Source organism: Manacus candei, unplaced genomic scaffold (genome assembly GCF_025592945.1).
Source record: "Manacus candei isolate 608988 ecotype Guabito, Panama unplaced genomic scaffold, ASM2559294v1 h1tg000131l, whole genome shotgun sequence".
NCBI classification, from domain to species: Eukaryota; Metazoa; Chordata; class Aves; order Passeriformes; family Pipridae; genus Manacus; species Manacus candei.
This window is the reverse complement of record NW_026138179.1, coordinates 1,060,880-1,078,408: the sequence shown is the minus strand read 5'-3', so window position 1 is coordinate 1,078,408 and position 17,529 is coordinate 1,060,880. Positions and strand designations below refer to the sequence as shown.

At 45.1% G+C, this 17,529-nt stretch overlaps 1 protein-coding gene across 3 annotated transcripts; it reads left to right on the top strand.

Moving 5' to 3' along the window:
- Positions 1–6,220: 6,220 nt before the first annotated feature.
- OSGIN1 (oxidative stress induced growth inhibitor 1) lies at positions 6,221–15,631 on the top strand. Of its 3 annotated transcripts, none has more exons than XM_051771298.1 (6): positions 6,221–6,342; positions 10,446–10,551; positions 11,528–11,664; positions 11,986–12,177; positions 12,472–12,563; positions 13,225–15,631. In XM_051771298.1, the coding sequence occupies exons 2-6, from the start codon at positions 10,467–10,469 to the stop codon at positions 14,216–14,218; spliced, it is 1,500 nt and encodes a 499-aa protein (XP_051627258.1). In that variant the 5' UTR covers positions 6,221–6,342; positions 10,446–10,466; the 3' UTR covers positions 14,219–15,631. The 3 variants fall into 3 exon arrangements, with proteins under 3 accessions (XP_051627258.1, XP_051627259.1, XP_051627260.1); XM_051771299.1 differs by having other exon boundaries at positions 6,241–6,342; positions 10,449–10,551; XM_051771300.1 differs by lacking the exon at positions 6,221–6,342 and adding an exon at positions 7,579–9,502.
- Positions 15,632–17,529: the final 1,898 nt, after the last annotated feature.

Genomic DNA, 17,529 nt, shown 5'->3' with positions numbered 1-17,529 from the left:
ACTGGGAACTGGATGAAAACAAATGGAAGGGACTCACAGGTGAACAAACCTCATCAGACTGCAGGCAGTTCACTCAGCTGCACATACCTGGAGGCAGGGGAAGACAAAATATAAGCATCACATGCTTGTCCTGTTCTCCCTTGTGGGTGTCTGCTAATTCCCACTGCTGAGGGTGGGATCCCAGGTTGGATGGACCTTTTGAGTCCACCTGGCCTGTCCTATGTGTGTCCCAAGAGCCACTGCAGGTACCCTGAGCTCTGTGTGTAACCCTGTCACCTGTGTGACCATGGGGCCACAGGGACCTGCACAGACAAGGGCACAAGTTTCCTGGGACGTGGCAGAATAGGTCTGACCTGCAGGTGTTGCTGAGAGCCTTGAATGTTCCCCTCCAGGGTGGCAGGAGTGCAAGAGAAGGCTTTGGATAGCACCCTGGGCAGAGCTCCCTGGGAGCTGATATCCCAGATTTCCCAGACAGCCCACACTGCTGGGCACCCTGGGGCCACCCCACTGTGCCCTGCTGAGCACACTCAGTCCCACAGACAGAGCAAACCAGGTGCCCACTGTCACAGCACTGCTCTGGGGCTTCAGCCTGGACATGAAGGGTCACCCAACATCACAGGGCTCAGGCTCTTTGCTCCACACTTCAACCTTAGCATTTTCACAATCAAGATAAATATTGACCAGAAACACCACCTTCTTTTCATCTGGGCTTGGAACACCTTCTCTGTGGAAAAAACCACCCTGGGGTGTGCCACTGCTGGCCTGACAGCTGCCAAAAATGAGAGGGGATTGGAAATAAGTTACCTCTCTCAATTGAATAGTTATGGCAAAGGCATAAGACTAACCCAGAGTCTCTCACCTCTAGCCTAGAAATAGCTGCTTGATGGACAAAAAATGAAGCACACAAAACAACAATAAAGTGTGAACAAAAGGAATACACCTGAAACAGAAATAGTAAGTTTTTTGTAAAATAGCTGGGAATTAGAAACAAGGAAGATATAGCTAGTGAAATTTCTCCAAAAAAAGAAGCACAACTTGAACAAGATCTTCAGGGGATTTGGGGTTTTAATCTGATAGAAACTGGATATGTATATTGACAGATAATTCTCACTACAGCAGCACTGCACATTTGTTTCACTGACCTGTGCTCAGCTTTAGGCTTTGACATGTGCAAAAATGGGTGTCTGTCAGTTAAATGTGGAATTACACAAATAGCCAGGTATTTCTAAAACAAATGCATTGGTAAATTAGTAACTGAACAGCTTTATTCCTGTGCAGAAATGCAGCTTCTTTCTTTCCTGTAAATTCACTGTACCAAATCTTTTCAGACTTTATAGTGAATAATTTGTATGTTCCTAAACCACAGAAATGACCCCAAAATGTTGGCCTATATTTCAAAATAGCACATTCTATTTTACAGGAAGTGGCAGCTCCTTTCATATTCCAACTTCCTTAAACTAGTCAGAGACAGCTGACAATTACAGGTGAGAAACCTTGACCTAGGAAATAATTTTGTTACACTTTAATGCATTACTGTTACATGTGACTAAGTGATAAGATTATCTCTGTAAAAGATACTGGTTCATCCAGTTTTATGCAGAATAATTCCAGGGGACTTTCTATTTCACTCCTGGCAGTCAGTGTTACAGTGAAGGGAAGTTGGGGCCTGAGAAACTTCCATTTGAATATATCACTTCAGCTGATCTTTCATTGTGCATGGAAGTCCTCTTAAGAGGAAAGGACTTGCACACAATAAGCACTTAGAATTTCCCAGACACTCTTAAAGTCACAGCAGAAAGGAAATGTTGCAAGTCAGGAATATCAGATTTGGTAACCTGGATTCAAGCAGCAGCTCCTTTGATAGGATCAGATGCTTAAGAGGCAGATGAAAATAAACCCTGAGGGTAGGAAGTTGCAGGATGACTCCAGCCCAGTCCTCTTCTAAACCCTCCCAGCTAAAACCTCTTGTGCTGTGCTGCAGAAAAGCTTTTTGTCTTTGAGGCAATGGAACCTGCTGGCTGTGTAGCTCTGGGTGCCCTGAGCTGTACATGTGTCAAAGCCTTTCAGGAATGCTACAAAATCCTTTATCTTGATTAAGTGATTCTTGATCTTGATAAAGTAAAAAGAAGTTTAAAGTTAGGTTAAAGAGCTACAGAATGGCTTCAGCTGTGGCAAGAAAATGAATTCAGGAAACTTCAAAGGCTTCCTGCAGCCTCATTTATGAAAGTTTGTGTTACTGAGTTGAACAAGCTCTTTGCATTGCATCCTCTTTTCCATTTTTGAATTACTCACTTGTATTTGAAAAGCCCTGTTTTGTCTTAAGGGAAGATATGTACAGAAAGGATGCTCAGTGCTCATGTTCACCTGTACCTATTACTTCAAGTTTTCTTCTCCATTGGTTATTCCTGTCAAGAAACTGTGAGCATCCACTTCTGTGTAGGATATTTTCTGATTTGCAGCATATGTGCACATCATAATATGCTACCACAGTTTATTAAATTGAGCTATCAATTGCTAAATGATTAAATAGACTAAAAGAACATAACCAAACACTGACTTTAAGTTTGTAGAAGCTAAAGGCGGTATCTTAAAATGATCCTGCTATCTGTAACTCATGTAAATATTTAGGAATATATTGACATTAGGATAAGAAGAGAAAAATTCCCTATCAGCTTCATGAGCAGTTTAATCTTTGACTAGGTCATGGCTGCTGTTTGTTTGAAATGAAAGTGCATGTGGTTACTTTTTCTCCCAAGCACATCAATGTGGAGATGGTGATGGGGGTCTGAGGGCAGAGCACATGAGCTGAGCTTTCCTCTGTGGGTTGCACTTGGGGAACAAGGAATCTGCAGAGACCCAGTCCTTGTGGGAAAGGAGCAGTCCCTTGGGAAAGGCTGCAGTCCCTGGAGCCCAGGACTGTGCCTCTCTGCATCCCACTAGTCCCTGAAAGGGAGCACATGTGCTGGGAAGCAGAAAGTGCACTGGATCTGGCTGTCACCCCCTTCTGCTGTCAGCCAAGGAGGGAAATGGTGATCCTGGCCTGGTTCCTAAGGAATGCAGGCACAGCCACCCAGCACTCTGCTAGTTCTCTGCATGGACACTTCACATGTGAACTCCCAGGGAATATTTTTGCAGAACACCCAGTTATCTCTCAGCACAGGGGGCTCCTTTGTCCTCACCAGGAATATCTTTCAGGGTGTGTTTAGAGGGATCTCTGGATCTCTGTTCCTGCTCCCTTAGCCTGCCAGAGAAGATGTGTGCAATGTCCCAGCAGGTCATTGTTACTGTGCAACAGAGTGCCCACATCAGCCCTTACTGCAGAGTGGCCAAAGATGGGATTACAGGAAAGCAGACGGAGCTTCACAGCCCTCCTGGGTACTGGGATTGATTCTCACCTCCCCAGGTTTATTTTTTAACAGTTGTTTTCAAGACAAAGTGGTGGAAGTGGCTGATGGCCTTGGCCAATGAAGGGTGGTGAAAATCTTTGTGTTTGTCTCATTAATTTGAGAAGACAACCCTCTTGGAACAGATAAAGAATGATTTCAAGGTAACGGATTCAGAACAGGGAAAACCAAAATTCACTCATTAAAAATAGTTCCAGAAAAATGTAAGGTTTTGCTTTTTACTTTCCTCAAACAAATTTCCAAGTTACTAAGATAAAACCATTTCAGTATTGATCTGACTGGAAGGTCAGTGTTCCTATGAACAACAAAAGGGTGCAGTGAACCTTCACTTCTCTCCCTTTGGACCCAGCTGCCTAAACTCTGCAAAAAGAGGTATGAATACAGACATGGCCTTGGCAGGGACATGGGAAGGTTAGGACATGTGCTCTGTGCCAGATCTTTCTTTAGAGGAAGCCATGTGGAAGCACAAGCACACGTGGGAAGGCACGAGTGTAACTGGGAGCAGAAGTGGGTCTCACACTCGCAGAGTTCCCTGAGGGCTCTTTCTGTCACACCAAACAGTTCTCTGGGCTGTCCTGTGGCTTCCACCTCTGTCATTGGCACAGCAAGTGACAGTCCTGACATCCAGCTGCTGCCAGAGGTGGCATGACCACAGCTGTGCCAGGACATTTCCAGGGAGCATCTTGGTCTGGGTTGTGGTGTTGGTGACAAATGTGGGTTTTCTCAGTCAAAGCAAAAAGCAACCAGGTAAACTGTTTCAGTATTGATGTCAAATCATTCATTATCATTATGTATGTGGGTTCTAGTTTTGGTACATATGCTAACATACAACTTCTAAGTGTTAAGTTCCCCTGTGTGAGAAAGGTGGAGATGCTTTAAGCAGCAACAGAGTGAAGCTGGGCTTTAGGTACTGCACTTTAAAGAACAGAGGAGAAACCCTTGCAAATAATTCATTTACTGACAGTTTCCACGTAAGTCTGACAGATCTATTTGTACCCCGTGTGACAGAGGTGTGACTCCTCCCTGAGCACAGTGCAATGCACCCCAGGGAATGAGCCCATAAACCTGGGCACTGGTGTAGCAGAGGGTTATTTTCTGTAAAAGTCAGAAGCTCTCTAAAGACCTTCAAATCTGTGCACCTATAAAATGTTTTTGTCAGTTCAGCAAAAAGTAAGTGAATTGCACAAATTAGTAGGTCAAAAGCTGGCTGCCAGGCCAAGGGCAGATTGCACAATTACTTCCTCTTCTGGAAAGTTTATGCAAAGTGTTGGGCTGAATTATTTGTTTCCAGGCAAGGTACACAAGGAGAAACACTAACATTGATATATATATATATATATATATTTGTATTTTCCATATGATGTTTGTTGGGATATCTATAAAAAAGCCACCCAAATTGCTATTCAATAGTCTTATTGGACAGTGGGTTATTGTACATGAACATTTTCCTGCAAAGAATTGTACTTTACACAAAACTATGATAGAGCTTGTGGTTTTGGAAAGACTTCACATGGTTTTGGCTTTATTTGTGAAGGTAATAGAAATGATAGTTTTAAAAATTCCTGTGGGAAATGGGGAGGGACTCCTACTTTTGTACCTGAAGGACAACTTTATTTCTGCTGATTTGCACACATAGGAAGTATCCCTGATTTTCCTTATTAAAAGCCTGCCAAAGCATCGTGTATGGTTTCCTCCTGTATCCATGGTACCAGCAAGTATTGACTTGAACATCTTTGTTCTAAAATGTCTGACATGCAATGCTGCACATCAACACATTGAAGACAGATTTTGAAAAACATGGTAAGAGGGCAGTCTTACATCACCTAAGCAAACAAATGCCTTACTTTCTCTGAAAGCCTAATTCTTCCTTGACTAATATGGATAAAGTGGTTTCATGCCAATAAATAGCTGAATAACACATACAAAAGCCTTTGCTGTCAAAAAACCAGTATGAGTTGTTTAAGAGCTCTGTGCAAATGCTACCTTGGATAAAGGCCCAGGAACTGGAAAGAGACCTTAAGAAAACCCCACCCCTCAGTCTGACAGTGTTTGCCCAGTCAGGTTTGTCAAAGGGTTGACTGGGAGTTTAAGTGAAACAATGGTTCATATTTATTAAAAAGGACTTATTCTGTTGGAATTAAAATAGAGTATTATATTAAGTATTGAGCATTCTGCTCTGATGTGGGTTGTGAGAGCAGAGAAATCCTCATGAACAGCTTTTATCTTTCAGATCACATGGATGACAGTGTGCATCCTGGCTGGCCATCAGCCTGATTCCCTGGAAATGGGGGTTTCAGAACAGATGGCCTCAGAGATAACCATGGGCTGCATTTCCTGCTCCAGCTGAACACTTTGCTGTTAAAGGATTTCATTTGTTACGGGCACTTTAAATTTAGCAGCTGGATCGATCAGGCCCTGGATTGAGTAAGACACCTGGGATGAAAATCCTGCTGTGGTTTAAACTTTACAGGAAGAAGTTTGACTCATTTTACTGCTACTGTGCAAAAGGTTTATAACACTTTATGTCGCTGAAGAGAAAGAAATATAAACTGAAATCTCTCTGCTGTGTCACAGAGACACAGCAGCTCTCTGTGATGCCCCGAGGGTTAAAAATGAATATATTTGCTCAGTGCAGGCCCCGTGCCCTGCACGGCTCCTCTCAGCCTCTGCTGCAGTCACAGTCAGATGAACACTGGTGAGGACACAGTCAGATGAACACAGTCCCCACAACATTCATCCGGGCAGGGAAATTCCTGCTGAGTCATGCTTAGAAACACTTTCCTTGCTCCACCTCCTCCGCTGTGGCTCCTCCTCTCCCTCCCGGCTGCTGGCTCCGCTATTTAAGCAGCTGTCCCGGGGCAGAGGGAGCGCTCAGGGTTGGAGGTTTGGGTGGCTGTGCAGACTCTCACCCAGCTCCCACCGCTCAGACCTGCTGAAGGTAAGGAGGCTCCAGGCAAGCACAGAGGGCTCTGTCTGGTGCTAAAACGTTGCTTTCTGAATATCACAGGGCTGGGTTTGGAACGTTATTACAAACCATAAAGTTGAATTTTTTCCACGTACTTTTATTGTGTTTGGGTGGTAACTGGTCTGACATGTGAGTAGTAATACAGGGGGGGAGCTGACTCCTGAAACTTGTAGGGAAGTATAAAATGTAAAAGCTGTTGAGATCTTTGCTTTTTTTAAAAAGTACTAATTAATTATTACACTGGTGAAAGAAATGGGTTGATGAAGGAGCAAAGTTGAAGAAAACTGTGGTTGCATTTGTGCTGGTGTTGTTCTTATTTAAAACTGAGTGTTGTGGTGGCTCTTTCAGCCTCTCCAATATTTATATACTGGTTGCATTGCTCTCTTGAATGCTCCCCATGTGCTGTTCAGGCCACACTTGGTGGTCCTTCCTCAAGCAAAAGTCTCATGCTCTTACAGGGAGAGCTGCTTGCACGTGGCTGATGTAACCTGGCTCTTTGTTTCTCTAAAGATCAGTGGCCTTGTGTAGCTAAACGTATCTTTGCTTTTGCTGACTTCAGACCTGTTTGTCATGCAGCCTGGGACTGCTGGGGCCACACTGACCCACTCTCAGCTCCAGCCACACTTTGAGAGCTGTAGGTCCCTCTGGACATGAGGCTGTGTCAGGAAGGAATGCGGAGTTTGGCTCAGAAGGAGCTGGGTGCTTTTCCAAGCCAGAACTATTATGTAAAATCACATAAGACACTGAAATGCTTTGGAAGCAGCCAGAAGACAGATTGTGAAACTTGCAGCATTGTCCCAAATGAAGAGAAAGGAAAGGAACATCCATTTAAAGTTGGAAGGCCAGAGCAGGAGCCAAAATCAGTGTCACTAAGCTGGCTAAGTGTGAGTGCCCAGCAGCCAGCACTAGAACAAAGAAGGGTGAGAAGAGTAATCTTGTTTCTTGCTGTCTCAGGCTTTTTCTTGGTGCTGACTAGTTCTGTACAGGCTTCAAATGAACTTCAATGTCCTGTATGCTTTCCAAGAGTCTCTGCAAGAACAGGCTTCCCTCTGCTGCACTGCATTAGCTGTACAGGTTATTGAGGTACAGGAGTCTAAGGCTGAAAAAAGAAAAGTAATTAAAATAATCCACCTTAACTTCTAATGGCAGGGAAAGTGGATGTTTGGCCTGAAACTGAAATGTCTGAGGTGATCTGAGCTCAGTTTTACCCCCAAAGTCAAACATTTAGCCTACAGGAGGGGAATAGCTATAAACAGGTTCAGCATCTGGTTCACTTTCTACTGAAAAAGAATTATTAACTATGAATTACAGAGAAGGCAGCTGTAGGATGTGGAAGGGCCTTCTCCCATTTGTAGAGAGATGCTGGGATAAACAGAAGTATCTCTGGTAATCTCGTGTTGATAGAATTGACCAGTGACAGAACTGCCAGAAGCAAAGTGAATAGCACTCAAATGTCATTAAGGGGCTTTGTGAACCAAGATACTGAATAAATCCATGGCTAAAAATGGTCATTATGTGCACAGATCTAGTAATTTCATTACACTAACAATTGTGTTCCTCTAGCCATTAAATTGGGTTTATTCCAGCAAATGCTCCTTTTTTGTGTGTCAAAAGGTGCAGGATGGAGGAGGGTGAGGGAGGAGGGTGTTATCAGGGACCTTTCAGCTGCTGGCTCTGTGCTTTATCAGGGTGGGGAAGGGTGACACAGTGCAACAGCCAGGAGCCCAGGTAACCTTCCTCTAAAGCAAACAGGGCTGCCAGGCCCACTTCTACTGTCTGGGGCCTTTTTTGTCCCCTTCAGTCTCCCCAGAAAATGCTGGCATACAGTAATGGGACTGTGCACCCAAATGGGGTTGATGTTTGTGTTCTGGCTCTGCTGCTCCCCTGGCACCGTGTCCATGTGCAGGGCTGGGTTGGCTCAGCCCTTGCTTCCAGCAGAAGTGCCGTGGGCGTTGCTGGGGTGCCACTTACAGAGGGCACACGGTGCTTCTGGGCGTGCTGCTGCAGGGCTGTGGAGCACAAACCTGGCACATCCCTTCCAGGGGTCTTGCTCTCCTCTTCCAGCCTCCCAGTAGCTTCACAGAAATGACATGTGCACTCTGTGTTAGGAAAAATTAATAAGACCTTTTCTTCTTGTGTAATGCAGAGGGGAGGGGTTTGTTTGTTACCATGGAGAAGAAACCTCTGCTCCCCTCAGCTGGGTCCTGTGGTTTGGCTGGTTGGAGGGGGCACCTCACTGGTCACACCAGTTCCTTTGGTGTCTCTGGCCATGCCAGGTGCTAGTGCTGAATTCTGCCAATTGCAGCTCTGGAGCTTTGTGATAAGGGATTATTTGGGGGTAAACTTACAATCTCCTGAAGGTGATGTGAGTTTTGGTTCATGTGGCAGGAACTACCCAAAAAAATGGAGAGATAGTTGGGCAGTTTGGCTGTGCCCCCACAGCTCCCAGGGCTGGGTCAAACATGCCTTAAGGACTTGATGCATTCTTTGATATGGACACAACACTGAAATGTTCTTTTTCTGCAGGGAATGCAGTGACCTTTGAGTCTGTTAAACTGGGAACATAAGCTTCCTTGAGATCCAACTCTCTTCAAAGCTAGATGCCTGAAATCACTTAAATTAGAAAGCACAGCTATTATGCCTTTTAAATGGTTCATGCCCTGTTGGGCACAATGCTTGGTTAAGTGATAACAGGCAACCAGTAAGTGGGACTAAACTGTGATCAAAAACCTTGGACAAAGCTGCCAGTTTTGAATTCAGCTTGTGAACCTTCTGTGCTGCTTTACTTGGATGGACCCAGGGCTCTTGGAATATCCTGTCGAGCCCAGCCATGGCTGTGTGTTGGTGTCTGGGACAATTGTCACATCCTTGCAGGCAAATTCAATTATAACACTCCTCCTAAAGCCTGGAGTTCTGCAAATTGTGAACTCACCTGTGGTTTCCTGGCAGCTCATTCAGCCCCCAGGGTCTCACTGCTTTGCTGTAGCTGCTGTGCCATAAATGTCAGCCCTAAAGTGGGGCATTACACTGGTAGGAAGACATCTGGTGAATAGCCCTGTCAAGGGCAGTGATGTGCCAGACCTTGTGGAGCCATGCACTGTGCTTGCCAAAGAGCTTCATGCACTTGAAAAGGGTACAAAGAACGTGCCCCACTGAATGAAGTCATGCCTGTTGGTGGAGTTTTACTTGGCTTTCCAAAATGAAAATAAGGTTTTTATAAGAGAGAGTGTTTTCTGTAGAATAACTTAAAAGCTTATGCTGAATTTCAGAAATCTCATGTTCATTGTAGTAAAAATAACTTCTCTAGATTAGTGACAGTAGACAACTCTACTCCCAGGAAAACTAAAGAAGCCATTATTTGACAAGGTAGGATTTCTGCAATAATGGCAAAAACATTCACTGTTCATTGAATATCTGCAAAATTATTAGATTAGTTTTGTAGATTCTACTCCAGTGACACCTTAGTTTCCAAGATAATTAGGATGCATATTTTGTTTAAAGACTTGTTGTTATTTACTTGTTCAGACATACAACTCTCTATTTTCTGGAAAAATAAGAAAAAAGGTTCCAGAACTAAACTACTCAAAAAATCCTGTAGGGATGGAATGGTACCTACTTGAAAATGCAGCCAGGAGATTTCCAGCCACTGGGCAGAAGTCTTGAGTGAGGTTTTTTTTTTTACTTATCTGTAAATGCACAGGTTGCTGCATTTGTAATCATTATGACAATTTTCCACACAGTATGTAAAGAAAACTGTGAAGCTTTCATTAACAAGCTGCAACACTTCATTTAATGCAGTCAGAGGGTTACCAAAATTGCCAACTGTTGTGAAGGGCCTGGAATTCATGTCTGGAGGAGAAAGATAACTGTTCTCTCCCTCTTTTGTGCTGTATAATCAGAGAACCAGCCTTTGATTTTGGGGTCAGGAGGAGAAAAAGATAAGGAGGTGTGTCCTGAGTGTGGAAATGTAATGCAGGGATAATACTTTAGACCAACCTGGGTTTGTGGGCTGTACAAAGTCTTGTTGGTTTTTTCTTGCCAAAAAATGCAAGTGATTCCAAACTTATTTGTTTCAGCAGGTGGACTCCAGAGCAGAAATGCTTCCAGACAGGAAGATGTATCCACTGCTGACCAGACCCTCACATAGGAGTGGGCTCAAGCCACTGCCTGTTGTGATCATAGGTGAGCTTTCTCCTGCCAGCATCACTGTTTCTCTTATGCTGTTGTTGCTTTGGACTTGCTGTCTTTAACTTTTGTTCCACCTGTTCTTACTCAAACCAGAAATACCTGACCCCTGTTTGTGCATCCTTCCCTCAGCCAAACTTCCTGTAGAGGGAGATCACAGAGTTGTGGGAGGTAGGGACCCAGGTATTGGACAAACCAAAACAAATACCTATTTTTAATGGTAAAATTGGCAGCCTTTTGGGCATCAGTTCACCTGGGCCCGTTTTTTCTCAGTTGAACACTTAGAAAGATTCGAAACCTTTTCCCTACAGATAGTTAATCAATTTGCTGTGATTATCTGTAGTGTTTGAAGTGGAGGCAGGTTTGTGTGATCTTTTTTGACCTTTATGTCTGTTTAGAAAGTGCTACAAATGCTGTTAAAGTTTCTTGAAATTTTTCACAGATTTCTTTTAAAACATGTGTCAGCTACACTGATTTTGCACAGTTTTAATAGACTAATAAAAAGCTGTATGTTTTCTACCAGTTTTTAGAAAAGAACAGGTTATGTATTAACGGTCTTGTCTCCCTTGCAAGAGTTTTGTCACCTGAGGTGATTCTTGGAGCAAAGCACAAGCAGTGATGTCAGTGCCCTCCTCTGACGATCATGAGCTGTGCTCGAGGGCAGGGGTTGGACCCTGTTCATCTGAGCATGTGTTTAAATGCCTTGTGGAGCTGGGTTTGGCATCTGATAAAGTTAATGCACCACATGAATCACCTCTAACCCTTGCTAACAGTGAGTTTGACAAGGATACTTCTACCAGCAGGTTTTTGTCTCAGTGTGACTTTGCACTGCCCAGTTGCACAAGTCTTTAGGTGGGAGGGAGGATATTTTGGTACATCCCAAGTGTCCCTGTGCAGGGATCCAGTGCAGAGGTGTCCCACAGGGAATTTATACTCTGTCAGGAGTATAAATTCTTCTCCATTGTCTTTTCAGGGAATGGACCTTCAGGAATCTGCCTCTCATATTTGCTGTCAGGTTACACCCCCTACTTCAAAAGAGAATCTCTTCATCCTAATCCTATTCTTCAGAGGAAACTGGAAGAGGCACCAGAAGTCTCCATTTTGGACCAGGTTTGTGTAAAGATAAGCAATATAACATCCCAGTAAAGCATCCTTAGGGTATATTATGAGTGATAACCTTGTTTGAATTTTCAAAATACACAGGCAGAATAAGCCTTAAGCAAATTTTGCTTTGTAATCCAGATCTGCCTTGTGTGAAATGCCAGCATTCCTGCTGAGATCCTTGAGGTTTTCCTCGGGAAAGATCAGGTCTGTGTGCCAGTGAGTGAGCTTCCCAGAGCACCAGAACCACTGAGTAGAGACACTGGAGTGACAGTCAGGCTGCTGCCTGGCAGTGCCCACCCTCTGAGCAGCTGCTCCTCCTCTCTGCAGGACCTGGACTACCTGTCTGAGGGCCTGCAGGGACGCTCTGACAGCCCCGTGGCTCTGCTCTTGGACACTCTGCAGCGGCCGGACACGGACTGGGGCGGCACGGCTGAGTCTGTGCTCAGGTGGAGGCACGAGCCCAGCAGAGCCATCCCCCACCTGGTGCTGGGCAGGAACGCTCCTGGAGGGGCCTGGCACGTGAGTGAAGGGGGGCTGAGGGTTGGGTGACAGCCAGAGGTGTTCCCTGGAGAGGGAAGAGCTCTGCCGAAATGCCAGCCAGCCATGGTTGGGTTTATGGACAAAGTTTAAAAGGAAAAGAAGCATGAGAGGCCTTTCTTGTCTCTAGTTCTCTTTGGAGGACATGGATGGTTTCACCCATGACAGTGGATCGGGGAGGTTACAGATTTCATGATCTGTGCTATATTGAATCATGAAAAAATTGCCTTTCACTTTTTATGTAAAAATTAAGTCATTTTGCTCTGCTTGTTCCAGTCTATAGAGGGTTCTATGGTTACCCTGAGCAGAGGGGAATGGATGGGACTCCCAGATCTGCCTTTCAAAGAATGGCTAAAGCAAAAGAGAAGGTAAGATACCCATGGTGTGATCCTTTGCAGACTTCTGGAGGTTACCAACAAACCTGGAGTGCACTTCTTGAATGTAGCTACCCATCTGTTATAGGTGGGTTTAGTGAGAGAAAGGACACCCCCCCACACCCCAAAAAAGGTCCATTCTACATTCAGTGATTCAGATAAAGTGCCTTTGGAAAGTGTCCTTCCCAACAACCACTGGGGAGATGGATCAGTGACTGTGAATTCTGAGTAAAGCTTGAGTGGAAAAGCATGGTCACCTGGCTTCTGTGTCTACTGCTGCTGTCCCTAATGACAAATATAATCAGTTCAGCTGCTCTCCAGTCTCTCAGGTGCTTCTGCTCTTGACATGTATAATAATTAATCTTAAAAAGTCCAGGAGTTAAAAATGGAATGGAAGCGAGGTATGAAAGGAAGGCATAAATGAACAGCCATGTGGATGAGATGAATGCTAGAGAAAGCTGCCTCTGTCCAACAGCTTTTGGACTTGAGTGCTTGGTCTGTATATCAGGAATAACTTTGCTGAAGTCAGGGAAACTAGATAAGTCTCTGGTAGTGCCAGGATAGATTACTCTAGGATATATTCAGTGGAAGAGGGGAAAAAAATTCCAGTCTCTTACTTAACTGCCACTTGACCTTTGTTTGTACTGTATTACAGAGGCCTCAGAAACAACAGAGCCACAGCAGAAGACATTGCTCAGTATTACCAACACTATGTGGTGAAGAAAGGACTGCAGAAGAATTTCAGATGTGGCACTGTCGTGACCTCTGTGAGGAAAGTGAGTGCAGGGAGCATCTCCAGCCACACCCAGACAGATCTGCAGGAGAACAGTGGCTCACTCTGGAACCCCAGTGAACAGAGTACAGAGATCTTTCAGGTGGATGGCTTTTTCAAAACTGTGGAAGGTGACAAAGAGCCCTTCTCCATCTATGCAGAGAATGTGGTCTTGGCCACAGGAACATATGACAGTCCCACCTGGCTCGGGGTCAAGGGGGAAAACCTTTCCTATGTCCATCACCAGCTGTCTGCCCTAGAAGAAGCAGTGAAGAACAACAGCATTGGCATCATGTCAGACCCAGTCTTGGTTGTAGGTGCTGGTCTGACAGCTGCTGATGCAATTCTCTTTGCTCACCATTGCAATATTCCAGTAATACATGTTTTTAGGAGGCGAGTCAGTGATCCAGGTCTTATCTTTAACCAGCTCCCCAAAATGATGTATCCTGAGTACCACAAAGTCCATCAGATGATGAAAGAACAGACAGCTGCTTGTGCTGGGCCTTATGAATGTTACATTAGCCTTCCTGAGCATCACGTGCTGTCCTTTGGCAAGGACAGGAAATGTATCATTCAAGACAAGAATGGCTGTCAGAAAGCTTATAAAATATCCATGGCTCTTGTTCTCACTGGCTCAAACCCCAACCTCTCCTTTCTGCCAAATAATGGCATTGACTTGGCAATGGCCAGTGACCAGCCAGTCAATCCCAAGAGGAATCCCATAGATGTGGACCCATTCAGCCACGAGTGCACTCAGGAGAAGGGGCTCTATGCCCTGGGGCCCCTGGCAGGGGATAACTTTGTTCGCTTTGTGCAGGGAGGGGCTCTGGCTGCTGCCAGCTCTCTGCTAAGGAAAGCAAACAAAAATCCCCCCTAACAAACCCCCCATCCCTGTACCAGCTGTGTCTGAATGGGTCAGTGCTCTTGCCATCGAGGAGCAGGTCATCTGATTTGTACATCCCCAGATCTAAAGCCCATTCCTGGTATTCTCCAAGGTTATACAGAGAGTTTGGAAGTTCTTGCTGAGTTATTTGAGAAGATTAAGTCACCAAATCCAGAGTGGGTTTCACACACAGCAGAATCTTCAACTCCTGGGACTTCAGCTCCTTTTCTGCATAGCTGTGCGTGGTTACTGGGACTGAATCTTGTGCCTGGAAAAGCAGGGGGCAAGACAGGGGTTGCCTTTCTATCTAAAACCCTCCAGGTGACTGAAAATTGAATTGGTGATCAATCAATGTTAATTATTTTCAGACAACAGGTTCCCAACCCTGCATCTGTTGGTGTCTTACAGAGTTTCTTCCATGAAACAAAGTAAGCTGACCTGGTTTTATTTGCTCCTGTGGTTTGGCTGTATGTTCTTATTAGGCCAGAAATCACTGACAGGGGCTGCAGGTACCTCTCTGGCACATGAAGTGGTGCTCTGCAAATAAAAACTGACATACAAATGTTTGAAGCTGTATTGAACATTTGAAGCTGTATTGTCTTACTGACACCAACAACAAGTAATACGTAATTTTTTTTTTTTTTAATCACGAGATCTCTGTGATGGGTTTTTCTCCTTCCTGAGAAGGAATGGTAATGATTTACTAACACTTGGTTTGCCATCTTGCCGCTTTCTACTTTCTGAATACTAAAAATGCAACAGCCAAATTCTTGGCAGCTGCTGTAGAGATGAGCAGAACTGAAGGGGAGCTACTGGTCTGTCTTGTAACTGCCCAGGTACTGGATGGGGCTTCTGCTGCACAGGCTATTTTGGAAAGGTGCAATATGTTATATATTGGGTGGATTTCTAATGTATTATGATTTTTTAAAAAAACAATATTATTTTTATAAGGGGGAAATGGCACAGTCACTTTTTGATAGCTTTATGCTATATATATCTCTACTTTTTTATACTGTTTTTCCAAAAGATTTTTATTGGCAGAATATTTTGTTACAGTCTTTCAGTCAATGTTCTGAATAAGATGGGGTGGATAGGGATGATGCCTTATGTTGCAAACAGTTCTCAAAAGACCTAGAGGGCCTCTTATACCTCTCACAGGAAAAATTGCAGTCATAGCTCATCTTATTTGATATAAAGACAGACTGTGCTCCCTGTGCTGCACTGAAACCCACTGATGTGACCTGATGGAGAACTGAGTGTGTGGAGACAGTGGCTGTTTGTAAATGAATTGGCCTCAAGCTGAGATGTGAGAGGAGCTTGTCTGTGGTGTTGCTGTATCACACTTGAATATGTTTTCCCAATGACTATTCTTGTATGAAACTTCTCAATAAAGTGATTTCAGACTTAGCCTGTGTTTGTTTTAATTCTAAATCTCTGACTCAGAGAAGATCTAATGAATCACCTTCCTGGTGAGTACCAAGGTGTGGTTTGAGCCTCCTAAATCCTGCATCTTTCTGTTCCCTAGGAGCACTGCTGGGGGTTTGCTCTCTGTGTATCTTTGTCTCTCCAGTAGGATGGAGAACCCTTGTAGAGTGCTTTGGCAGTGTTCTCTTGTGAGGCTAAGACAATACCAAACCAAGCTGTTTGCCAAGCTTTGTTCTTGCCTTGCTGGGGAAAGCTCTGAGTACCTCCAGGGTGGAGATTGCACTATCAGCATTTGATTGCCCCATTCCACCTTTTACCACTTTTCTTCCTGGGAATATAGGGTATTTTCTTAACTAGTTGAAGTGTTCCTATTGTAACTTGTGCCTCCTGGTTTGGTGGTTTTGTTTGGGGTTTTTTTGGTGTTTTGTTTTTGTTTTGTTTTTTTTACTGCACAGCCCTGAGAGGAGTCTTGTTCAATGAGTTAAACATCAATACTCATTCTTCTCTGCAGGCTGAGACTGAAAGTCCCTCAGTATTTTGTGAGCACAGAAACATGGAGGGAATGAGTTTCCTGGTCTGTGTCATCACTCACTGCCAGGGGGGTGGCAGTGCCCCCAGGGGTCTCTTTGGCAGCATTACTCTAGATGAGCTGGTACTTGTTCTCTGGACTCTGTTATCCTGGCAATGTGGGCATTCCTGAGCAGGAATGATGTGGTTCTGTGGTCTTCTGCAGCTACCCTTTGCTAGAAAAGAGTTCAGTGATCAATGTACACCTTTCTGAAAATCCTGGTTTTGGCTGGGTCTTCTGGCCTCAAAAGCAAATGAAGTGGAGGACAAGAGCCAAAGAGCATCTTAAAGCAAACACAAGGGGCATTGGAGTGCACTGGGAGTAAGGGCATAGGATTGGTGTCAAGTGAAATGCTGCCATCCATCCCTGAGATCAAAGTCTCAGTGTTCATGCTGACCATTCTGTATCTCATGTTACATTATGGTGAACAAATTTGCACGGGAGAGCTCCTAACTAGGTCCAAGGCTGAGCCTCTGGCAGGGGAGCTTGGGTGTCTGTGCTTTAAATACCTCCTTTCCTGCCCCAGAGGGATGAGCTAATTGCCTGCCCTGTGTAGGACTGGGAAGGGAAATGGTTTTTCCCAACTGATGCTTAGCTAATATCCCACATTCTGCCCCAAGGCATGTCAGAGCAGAGGATCTCAACAGCAGCAGTGGTGGTTTAGTCGTCAACAGCAGGTCCTCAGGGCAAGGCTGTGCTCTGCTAATCCAAGTTGTCATTCCATTCTCTGTATCCAGGGAGGCAGCTATGAATTATTGTTCCAAAACAATCAGCTGTGAGAGTCAACAGATACCAGCTTTGTTGTGTGTGGAATTCACCCAAGCATCATAACCTTGACCTGAGGCGTGTGAAGGACCAGGAATAAAAGCGGCTCCTCCCGGGCCCTCTGCAGGACCAGCTGTGCCTGCAGGGTGACAGTCCCTCGGGTGACCCTGAGTGCTCCCAGCCCCTGCAGTGTGCCAGTCCCTGGGGTGACCCTGAGTGCTTCCAGCCCCTGCAGTGTGCCAGTCCCTCGGGTGACCCTGAGTGCTTCCAGCCCCTGCAGTGTGCCAGTCCCTGGGGTGACCCTGAGTGCTCCCAGCCCCTGCAGTGTGCCAGTCCCTCGGGTGACCCTGAGTGCTCCCAGCCCCCTTCCCACTGCTGCTGAGGCCAGCCCGGAGGTGAGCAGAGTCAGCTGGTGTTCAACAGGGGAGAGCACTCTGCCCACTCTGCCTGTTGCTGTCCCCTGCAGGTCACCCGGTGTCCTCTGTGCTGCGGCCAGGGGGACAGAGCAGGTCAGCCAGGGAGGCCATGAGCAACTCCCTGCTCAGCT